Raw genomic sequence first — 11,557 nt, 5'->3', positions numbered from 1 at the left:
TTTCTGATGAGAGAGTTGTTGCTATTCTTTTCTTTGATCTCCTGTTGAGTTTGTAGGTGTTCCAAATGGTTTGATCCCTATCCAGCTGAATTCCTGAGAGGAGACGAAATCCAGGTCTCCTACTCCTCCACCATCTTGCTCCGCCCCCGGTAAGAAATAAACTTAAAGGCAAATATATCCAAACACCTTTGATTTCATTATGACACAGTTTAGGTAATAAGATGGAGGCATATAGATGAATTTTGGTCTCCTACTTACCTAGACTTAAGGCATGCAGTTAGTGCATTGGATTAACGCTGGCCTGGGAAAGCTTGGGAGTTCCAGTGTTCTACTTCACCATTTCCTTTTTAGGCATTATAATCTAGAGGTCTGTTTGCTGTCACACAGGGCCAAAGGGTGACAGCTTAGTTTTAGGAATTGGATTCTCTGCTGTCAAGAGAGAAGAGATTGTGAGAAACTGGAGGCTATTTGTTACATGGTGCAGATTTCATGGTAATTTTCATACATGAGCCAAAAACCATGGAAAACTTGTTTGAAACAAAGAGGAAGGAGCCAAGATTTGGAGTGGGAAGACCTGGCTTCAGGTCTCAGTTCTGGCCTTTCTACCCATACCAGACTGGCCTGGTTTGAGTCTCCCTGATGGAGTACATGGAACAGAAGTGCTAAATCAATGTTAACTATTTCTTCTTATTATTAGATATTCAAACAAAACCCCCTCACAACAACACACCCTTTGACCCACCTGAGGTGGTCAAAGGCAAAGCCATATAGTGCTCAAATATGTCAACGTCAAGTTGTGTCTTACGGAGTTGTTACGTATCCGGCAATACCTAGAACATGTCCACCAGTTCAGTGGCTCAGTCATTAGAAATTTAGCCATCTTCAGTCATTTTTAGGCTCTGAAGGTAACTCCATGCAAATCTGGTTTAATTTGATTTAGTTATATATATATATATATTTTTTTTCTTTTTTAAAATGAGAGTAATAGCCAAGTTTACTGGTTTTTAGAATTAATGCATTCACTTTCAAATTTCTACTGTTTTCCCCCTTCTGTTCTTCTGTTCCCTCCCTTCTCCTTCCCTTTCCTTCTCTCCCTTCCTTGTCCCCCCTTCAATCCCCACACCCTTTGCTTTGCTTTCCCCTCTTTCCCCTCCACCCTACCTCTCTGTCTCTCTCTGGTTTGGCCTCTGTCTGTCTCTCAGAAGCTGTGTTAGGCCTGGTTGAGCACAGATACCCATCAGATGCAGTCCCTACCCACAGTCCAAGAGGAGTGATAAGGTGACAAGTAAAGGTTCAAGTACCCTGATAGTTTAGGGGAAAGAGAAATTAGAGAGTTTCCCATGATGTGAACTTTGAGCTGGGCCCTAAAGGATGGTTAGGCTAGCCATATGAAGGCTTAAAGAGAGTAAAGAAGGACATGTATTCCAGGCTAAGGAAGCCGAAGGAGCAAAGCCATGGAAGTGGGCTTCCCTTGAGGAGACTCAATGTAAGAGATTAGCTCCAACAACGAGTGTGTCTTCTCCTCTCTGACCTTTTGCAGCATCAGCTGGGACATTCTTCCCAGCAAATGTGGGTTTGGTGGAGATAATTCCCAGCTCTGACCTATATTCTTTAGGCATCAAATTGTTTCCCAGACTGGACTTCCCTTGCCATCCTTCCTAGCTCCTGAAGTGTCCCAGTCATCCTAGTGGATTTTATGCATAGCATTAACCCATTCAGATAATAACCACAGTTATTACCATGTCTGTCTCTGAGGTACCATTGTGGTGCCTGTTACTCAATCCAGTGCTGCTCACTCTAGTTTTATTCTGTGATGAAGTCAGCAGTGAACTTCAAAGGAAGAGGCTTCAGTTAGGCTCATGCAGGAAGGTACCTCCTTCAATCCTACCTGTGCTAAACTCTTGACAGTTACCTCTGGGCACCTTCAAACCATGCATTCAGTCATGGACAAACATCCATCCATTCACTCTCACCGGGCAGGTTACAGTTCTCCACATGGATAGGGATATAAGGGACAATAGAACATGGTTCCTACCTTCCAGATGGTCTAGATGAACTAAGAGAATACAAAGAAGAAAGTGATTAGGATGGAACTGGAGAGGATTATGCTAAGTGAAATAAGTCAAGCAGGGAAAGACAATTATCATACGGTTTCACTCATATGTGGAACATAAGGAATAGCATGGAGGACCACAGGAAAAGGGAGGGAAAACTGAATAGGAAGAAATCAGAGAGGGAGACAAACAAATGAGAGACTCTGGACTCTGGGAAACAAACTGAGGGTTATAGAAAGGAGGGGGGTGGGGGGATGGTGTAACCAGGTGATAGTATTAAGGAGGGCAAGTGATGTGATGAACACTGGGTGTTATATGCAACTAATGAATCGTTGAACACTACATCAAAAACTAATGATGTACTATATGTTGGCTAACTGAACATAATAATAAAAAAAAAAGTGGGGGAGGTTGGGATCTTTAGGAGTGAGGATAATGATATTCCCACCCCCCTGCCCCACACTCACCGCCCCCCCCCCCCAACAAGATAGTGTTACAGGGGCTGTCCTGGAAGAGGTAGAATTGAATTAAGCCTGGAAACCCTGGGATGGTTTGATTGATCTGGCTTCCCCATCCTCAGAGACCAGAAGAAACCCTTTGGAGTGCTTGCTTGTTTGCCTTTTTTTTCCTGTGAAATTTTGCATCTGGCTGTGGCCTCATGGCTTGGAGAGTAATAGGGAAAACTAGCTCTTTTCTGAGAATCTACCTCCCTGCCTTGAATTTTGTTATATGTGCCATTGACTCATATTCACATCCAGATTCCTCAATAAATGATGACAGGCTTTTTCCTTCAAGGCTTTATATCTACTAGTGTTCAAGGGCGTGTAATTTTGTGTAGAATGTTTATTAACTCCATAAACTTACAGGATTATATTAAAATGATGTTTCTTAAGTTGGATTTTAGCCTGATGACTTCTCTTAACTTCATGGGGGTTTTGGTGTCTATTTCCTCAGGATGAATTCCAGACTTACTCATGGAAAAAGGTAATGTGGATCTACCTGTCATCACTAAACAGAGAGTTTGGTGTCACTCCTGACCATACTCTCATTACAGATGAGGAGTACATCATAAATAGAGCCATCAGAAAGCCAGACCTAAAGGTAAGTAAATCATGGTAACTGCTGATTCTAGAGAAATGTAATTTTTCTCCCACAGAATGTAAGTTTAGATCCTCCACCGTGCCAATCCTCTACAGAATACATAGAACCTTATGAAGAATATGTACTTTGGAGCTAGACAGAGCTGAGTTCAAATCTCAGCTTCATCCTTTTAAACTGGACAGCCTTGGATCTGTTACTAAACTCTGCTGAGCCTGTTTCTTCATGTATAAAATGATGATGATAATGCCTACCTCTAATGTTCATTGATGACATTCAGTAAGTTAAGGAATACAAAGATCAATACGGTGCCAGGTACATAGTAGATTCTCAGTACACATTAGCTGTTAGTACCATCAGGCCCTGTATGATAACCTATGAAACATATGAAACAGTAAGCCTGGGTGGCTCAGTTGTTAAGCGTCTGCCTTCGGCTCAGGTCATGATCCCAGGGTCCTGGGATCAAGCCCCACATCAGGCTTCATGCTCAGCAGGAAGCCTGCTTCTCCCTCTCCCACTCCCCCTGCTTGTGTTCCCTCTCTCGCTGTGTCTCTCCCACTCCCCCTGCTGTGTTCCCTTTCTCGCTGTGTCTCTCTCTGTCAAATAAATAAAATCTTAAAAAAAAAAAAAAAAAAAAAGATAATCACCCAGAAACATCCCAGGGGCTTTGATAAGATAATCACCCAGAAACATCCCAGGGGCTTTGCTTATGTCTGCAAAATGACCTTATTTTGAATTCTGTCATTCAAATGTATTTGGGTTACTCCCTCTTCTCCATATTAAATTAATACTACTTAGATTATGACTAGCTAACATTCATATTAAAGACATATTTTGTAAGACAGACTGTTTTCTCTTAAATTTATGTGTGTGTAGACAGCTAATGAGCTCAAGGTCAATTTTTAAAAATAATAAAAGTCAGTTGCTGAGTTTCTCTATTGTCAATTGTTATCACCCAATTGTCTTAACTGCCCAAACAAACAAAAACAAAAGGTCAAACACCTTCAACTAGCAGATTGCATAATCTGTCAGGTGGTTATTCACCTGGAAAAGTAGGCATCCCAAATCAATTTTATGGACCTGAGATTATTATTGACCTCCACCTTCTTTAATTGCGTCAAACAAATAAATGGACAACAAGATGAAGAAATGTTCAAATAAACAAAATGTAAAGAAGGGGCAGAAGTCTTGAAATGGAAAGCTCTGGCACCAGGCTTGATATCCTCATTTACCACATATGGCTTAGAGAGTTTGGCTAATTGCTGCCTCTCTGAGCCTTGAGCTTCTCATTTATAAAATGAGAGCAATAACTCCTTCTGTGCCTATTTCTCAGGCCGTTGTAAACCTGAGATGAGAAGGTGGACATTAAGGTGATTGGTGAACTGTGCTGAACTACATTCATAAAGGACAGAAACTTCCATTGACATTGGAGGAGGTTCCACAGGCTCAGCCATGACAATACTGACGGTGATGGTGAGGAGAGCAACAGTACCAACATGACAACCATTTAGGCCCTTCAAGGAGAGTTTGGAGACCTGCAGCAAAAGAGCTCTGTCAGGTTTACAAATGCAGGCTAAGAGGAGACTCTAAGGATCATTGTGGGATCACAGGCAAAAGGAAAACTCAGTGCTTAACCTGTTAAACAGGATGCTCTCACAACGTGTTCCAACAAGAAATGAGCAGCAGGAAGCCTAGGGAGGGGCAAGCTTCTGAGCAGAAAGATGAAAATCACCCCACCTCACACCCCTGATGTCCTAATTACTATTTCCTGGTCTGAAGTTCTGGGAAATGGGCAAATAAACTCCACCCCATGCAAATATTTTACTTCACATCTTACTGGAATCTAGAGCCTCTGAAGGGGATGAAGGAGGCAGAGAAACTCCAGGCAGAGATGACTCCTGCTAGGGGAATGTTAAAGATATTTGAAAGGTCTATGATGGGGGATCATTCTTCTTACTCTGTGAGGATTGGCCTCAAGAAATTATCAGGAGATAATGGAACTTTCTATTTTCTGGCCTGAGGTAAAATTTACCAGCAACCTCTATTCCCTGTTATTGCTGCCTTCACCTGCTGATGTTCTGGTCTATTATGTTTTATCAGCTTCTCAGTCTCAGTCTGAGCTTTCACATCCTCTGGATTTAGGCTCCCTAATGGAGCAGGGGCCTCACATTTTCCCACAGCTTGCCCTTTAAAAATGTTCTAACTCAGATTTTTGAACCTATGGAATTAATAAAGGAGGCAACCCTCACTTTCTACAGCTTGAATCCTGGCAGTGATGGGATTTTTCAGACCTTCTTCTGAGACTGTCTTGAACATTATATCCTTTGAGAGACTGGACTTTGGAGCCAGATGGGTTTGAGTTCAAATTCAACTCCTGCTTCTTAATAGGTGTGATCTTGACTTAATCAAAATGAACTTCAGGGATGAAGGATGAAGTGAAGGTGAAAATAATACTTGTCCTGCCAGAGGATGATGAAAAAGACTAAAGAGAATGTGTGAAAAGCCCCCAAGTCCTCAACAGACAGTAGCTGTGAGTACAGTCCAGCTCAGCTTGCAGAATTACAGGGACTGAACAGGAAAGGCAGGTGTGAGGCAGGAAGCGTGAGGTCCCAACGTGGTCCATGACTGCCTTCACACACTCTTTCCTTACTCCAACTTGAAGCTTGTGAAGGAAGAATCACTCCCAGCAGCAGTGCACTCCAATTTTATATATTGAAAATCAATTGGAAAATAGGATTTATTTTTTTAAAGTTATTTTGCAACCAGTCTTGCTGAAATAAATCCATTCTGTAAAATAAAACATACAGTATTTAACACTCTTACCGGGTAACTCTGAATGTCTGTGTGTGTGTGTGCACATCCTTGTGCACACACATATATTTATTGAACAGTGTTAAGATTCATTTACTGTAACCCAGGTCTTGAAGCTTAGGGATTTAACCTCTATTTCTAGTTGTCATGTGGTTGTACAAAGCATTCATTCACTTATTTACTAAATAGTGTGTTGAACACTTACTATGTTTCAGCTCTATGCTCTTCCCAGTTCTAGAATTTATCTAATGATTATACGGACTATACTATTCATGGGTATAGAACGTACTCAGAAGAGCTGCGGTGGAAATTAGAGATAATCTGCTCAATTGCCTCAGTTTATGCATGGGGAAACTAAGGTGTAGAAAAATTTACTTGAATTTCTCAAGGACACAATTATCAGAGTAGCTATAAAAAGAAGAACACAGTTTCTCAACTTTGGCCACACATTAGAACTATCTGAGGAAAATTTAAGAATATTTAAATTGCAAACCAGACAAATGAAATCAGAATCTCTTGGGGGTGAAACCCAGACATTAGTATTTTTTAAAGCTTCCTAGTTAATTCCAGTGGGCAAAATGAGGTTATAAGCATTGCTCCATAACAGTATCACAGTCTCACTGTATCTCTTTGTGCTCAGTTACATCACCAGTTGATGGAAATTCAGGTTTGCATATAAAGTTGCTTAAAGAAATTCAGAAACAAGAATGCCTAATTGCCATCAGCATTAATCTTATCTTTCCTTTTCACTGCCTGCACCCTCAGACCCTCACTTCCTGGAGCACATTTTCTCTTTCTTTCTTTCTTTCTTTTTGTTTCCTTTTTTTTTTTTTATTTATTTGACAGAGAGAGAGACAGCGAGAGAGGGAACACAAGCAGGGGGAGTGAGAGAGGGAGAAGCAGGCTTCCCGCCAAGCAGGGAGCCCAATGCGGGGCTCGATCTCAGGACCCTGGGATCATGACCTGAACTGAAGGCAGACGCTTAACGACTGAGCCACCCAGGCGCCCCTGGAGCACATTTTCTTGCAATAGCCTGCTCACTGTCTTCTAGAACTTGCTGCCAGTCTAATCTTTGTTTTCTTTCTTTCATCTTTCTTTATCTTTATCTTTCTAGCCTCATTCTCCAGTCTGTGATCAAATAGCCCACTCATTTGCCCCTCCCCACAACTAACTTGTGCATAATCTCTTTGAAATGCCCTCTTTCCTTCTCATCTGAGCAAAAATCTTCCAACCCTTCAAGGCTGCAGCTCAGATGTCATCTCCTCCATGATGCCTTCCGTCATCTGTCCTCTCTATATTTCTATTTTAATACTATAAATTTTACTTTATTATACTTTTGTTTCTTTGATATGTATATGTTTGTATGGTATAGTTTTCTCTCTTTTTTAAGGTTTATTTTTATTTATTTATTTGAGAGAGAGAGAGAGCGCATGCACGAGCAAGAGCAGGAGGGGCAGAGGGAGAGGGAAAGAGAATCTCAAGCAGACTTCAAGCTCAGTGCAGAGCTCTACCTAGGGCTCCATCTCATGACTGTGAGATCAGAGCCCTGAAATCACGACCTGAGCCAAAACCAAGAATTGGCCACTTAACTGACTGTACCACTCAGGTGTCCCTAGTTTTCTCTTTTGTAGATTTTCTTCCCTTGTTGGGTTATCAAATAGTGGAATGCAGAGACTGAGTTTTGTTCACATGCTCATCCATATAGTATGCCCATGATACACATCAACTGAATGATAATTTCTAATAAGGAATGCCATTTGTGTATTAGGGAAGGTTGGGGTAAGTTAGGAAAGGATCATCTTAAGTAAGTATATTAGGGCTCTATCTTTGCTTCTTCCCCAGATGCTTCTTTAGCCACTGAACTGCTATGTATTCACTGATCCTTAAACTAGAGACTTTCTTAGTACTTTTCTTTTGCAGGTGAGATGCATAAAAGTGCAGAAAATAAGGTATGTTTGGAACAACTTAGAAGGACAGTTCCAGAAAATTGGGTAAGTTGTTTCAGCAGTTTCATCCAAAAGAGAAATTTATCTCAAAAATATTATTTCTAAGTATGTTTTTCTCATTATTATTATTTCAGCTGTTTGGAAGACTGGCTCAGTTCTACCAAGATACATCTAAAATTTGGATCAGGTCTAACAAGAGAAGAACAAGAGATTAGGTACCACGCCTACTGTTATCTACATCAGCTCAAAAGGACAGTTACCATTAGCCAAATAGAGAGCCCAGCACATAGTTATCTTAGCTGGTCCATATCAGAAAACCTTGTAATGCTCTATTCAGTATTATTAAATTAAATGCATGCACATACATTATCTCACTTCATTAGAGCAACCTTGTGGGGGAGGTAGAACAAACATCCTTATCCTCCCAATATAACACATGAGAAATCTGAGGCTCACAGGGGTATGATGGCCCAAACGAGGTCACACAGATGGGAGGTGAAAGAAGAGCTGAGTCTTAGAAGGGCACAGTGTGGAATGTTAAGAGTCTCTCAAAATCTCACTGTATGGTTTTGAGCAAGATAACTTCTCATCTCTGGGATTTGATTGCCTAATTTTTAACAAGGGGAGGAGGATTCTGTAAACTTCTTGCTGGTCCTAAGTTTCTATGATTCTCACATTCTCCTCCACCCCCTTTCCCAGTAATTGAAGGGACCTAGAGCCTTGCTGCATCAGCATCACCTAGAAGCTTGTTAGAAATGCAGAATCTAGGGGTGCCTGGGTGGCTCAGTTGGTTAAGCATCTGCCTTTGGCTTGTGTCATGATCTCAGGGTCCTGGGATCGAGCCCCACATCGGGCTCCCTGCTCAGTGGGGAACCTGTTTCTCCCACTCCCCTCTGCTGCTCCCCCTGCTTGTGCTCTCTCTCTCTGTCAAATAAATAAATAAATAAATAAAATCTTAAAAAAAAAAAGAATCTTAGAGCACACATCATCCTTAATTGAGAGTCTTCACATTGACAAGATCATGAAGTCATCTGTATGAGCATTAAAGTTTAAGGAGGCACTGCTCTAATATATTTGCCCAAGCTATTTGATCTGAGAGTCTATATAGAAGGCACAGAGAGAGTGGTTGGTGTTCCCAACAGCAAAATAACTCATAAAGGGTCATTGCTCTGCATAGTCAAAGACACATATCTCTAGGTTTTCAATTAAAGGGCTGTATAACTGTGTGTGAGAGCTATTTTTGAGATCCCAACATCTTTTCTTAAAACAAATTCTGCGGCTTCCCAGAGCTGAACAGGAGTAGGAAGGTAGGTCTGGTATTTCTAACCAGTAAAACAATTTTCTTGTAATGATCCCTCCATCCCACATCCACAGAGCCAAATTTGGGGACAGAGTTGAAAGAGTGCCACTCTTGAAACTACTTGGATGAGGCCATGGCTAAATTAAATACCCAAATTGCCATCAGGGAAACATTTAGATCCGAGGAAGAGTCTAATTCAGTAGATGCAATATGATCATGTTTATTGTTTTTGCCCTTGGGAACTCTCCCCTTCCTCAGTTATTTTGAAAAGGATGGGGGCATTATGTAACAAGGGGGGCTTTTGTTGATTGTGAGGAAGTGAATAGACCTTTTTTTGAATGAGTAAAAAATGGTTTTCATTTTTATTATTAATAACTGACTGATCTATGATCTCTCCCTATAGGAGGTTAATATGCGGGCCTAACACTATCGATGTTGAAATCACACCAATTTGGAAACTACTCATCAAGGAGGTAATCAGTACTTTCTCTTGGTGCTGGCTGGAGAATAAAGTTTAGTTCTAGTCAAAAGATCAAGAATGCTACTTGTTAATACATAACTGTAATTTGGGATATTTTAAAAGAATACAAAGTATAGTTTCTTCATATCTCTTTTCTACTCTTTTTCATGGAGACCATCTTTTGAACATGTTGCCTGATTCAGTATAAGATATGATGCCCATGTATCTACTTATCCTTTTATAACTGAATAAACATACATCTCTTTCTTTCCTTTTTAATCCTATGTTTCTTAGTCTGTCTCAACTTCGTGAAACTAAAATAATCATTGAAAATTTAAAAACTCAGAACTTTTCTTATGGGCAACAATATACAATTTCCTCAGCATCTAAAATTATAGGAAGAAAAGCGTCTGCTTGGACTTACTAGTTTTCTCCATCTCAATGTGTATGTGGGAGGAAAAAAAGGACTTGACCATCATTTATTGAGTTGAATTTTTCCTCTTTGACTTTACTACTGGGCTTATTTTTCATTTTGCCATGATTATTATGAAACTGTAACCATACAGCTGTACTCTGGGTCTTTTCCTTCACTTCACTACTTGCTTTATAAAAAGCATACTAAACTCAAGGTACTTTCTCAATATTTCTAGTAAGCTTTCTTTCAGGCATGGGAGGAAGGAAGCAAAAGAGACTGATAGGAAATGTTTCTGTGTGCTCCTTCCTTAACCAGAGGCAAGGATTACTGTTCCTATCCTAGACAAATGGAAATAAACTAGAGCGTATTGGAGTAAGGGTGCAATAAGTCTTAAACCAAAACAGGCTAACGACTGTTGGGAGTTAGCCTCTCCTTTCTCCCACAGTGTTCTACATGTTCAGTGACAGTTTCCCACTTTCAGCCTGGCTCTCTACTTATGAACAATTGTAGTCTTCAACTTAGTCATTAAAGTATTTTAATGGCTTTGAAGATAGCAGATAGTGTGTCACAGGGAAGAACAACAGACTCGAGAACATTTTAACTTTGTAAACCTGAATACTTTAACTTTGTAAACCTGAAGTGTTAACTTCACCCTTCTGATGGCCAGTACATGTAAACTGGACCTGGTAATATCCGTACCTTTCACCCCTGCGATGGTCAACGTGAGGACCCATGAGACATTGCTTTGTAAATGATAAAGTGCAGGAGTGATTAAAAGTGCTCCAGGGCCAGATTCCTTGGGTTTAAGCCCTAATCTGTGACTCTTGCAACTGTGTGACCTTGAGCAAGTTTGTCAAGGTCTGAGGCACAGCTTCTCCATCTTTGTAATGGTGGTAAGTAATAGCTTCTGGGTAATAAGGTAATTATGGAAATTAAAAGAGAAAATTCAGGTAGAGTTGCTTAGTGCAGTGTCTGGCACATGACAATTGCTGAACAAATATAATAAGAATGAGAATATTGTGTGGGGTGATTTGTGTCACAGAGATGCCTATGAAAGCAAACAAGTCAATGAATAGCTAAATGTGAAGACTAAATACTCCTTTGTCTTTCTGTTTTCCTGCCAACAGGTTTTAAATCCATTTTACATATTTCAACTCTTCAGTGTCTGTTTGTGGTTTAGCGAAGACTATAAGGAATATGCTTTTGCCATCATAATCATGTCCATCATGTCCATAGCTTTGACGGTATATGATCTCAGAGAGGTGAGGTTTTTTTTTTTTTTTAATTTTTTTTTTATTCTTATGTTAATTCCCATACATTACATCATTAGTTCTAGATAAAGTGTTCCATGATTCATTGTTCGTGCACAACACCCAGTGCTCCATGCAGAACGTGCCCTCCTCAATACCCACCACCAGGCCAACCCATCCTCCCACCCCCCTCCCCTCTAGAACCCTCAGTTTGTTTTTCAGA

At 40.5% G+C, this 11,557-nt stretch overlaps 1 protein-coding gene across 1 annotated transcript; it reads left to right on the top strand.

The window, feature by feature from the left end:
• Positions 1 to 3,008: 3,008 nt before the first annotated feature.
• Positions 3,009 to 11,346, top strand: LOC145719473 (putative cation-transporting ATPase 13A4; the record flags this gene model as incomplete). The annotated part of the gene is made up of 5 exons (XM_081810969.1): positions 3,009 to 3,155; positions 7,884 to 7,954; positions 8,044 to 8,124; positions 9,613 to 9,682; positions 11,212 to 11,346. Coding segments are annotated over 5 exons (504 nt in total), but the record flags the coding sequence as incomplete, so codon positions are not given.
• Positions 11,347 to 11,557: the final 211 nt, after the last annotated feature.

This window comes from Leptonychotes weddellii, unplaced genomic scaffold (genome assembly GCF_054177405.1).
Source record: "Leptonychotes weddellii isolate Sample4059 unplaced genomic scaffold, ASM5417740v2 HiC_scaffold_4688, whole genome shotgun sequence".
In the NCBI taxonomy this organism is placed as follows: domain Eukaryota; kingdom Metazoa; phylum Chordata; class Mammalia; order Carnivora; family Phocidae; genus Leptonychotes; species Leptonychotes weddellii.
The sequence above is the reverse complement of the archived record's forward strand: the minus strand, read 5'-3'. Positions and strand labels throughout refer to the sequence as shown.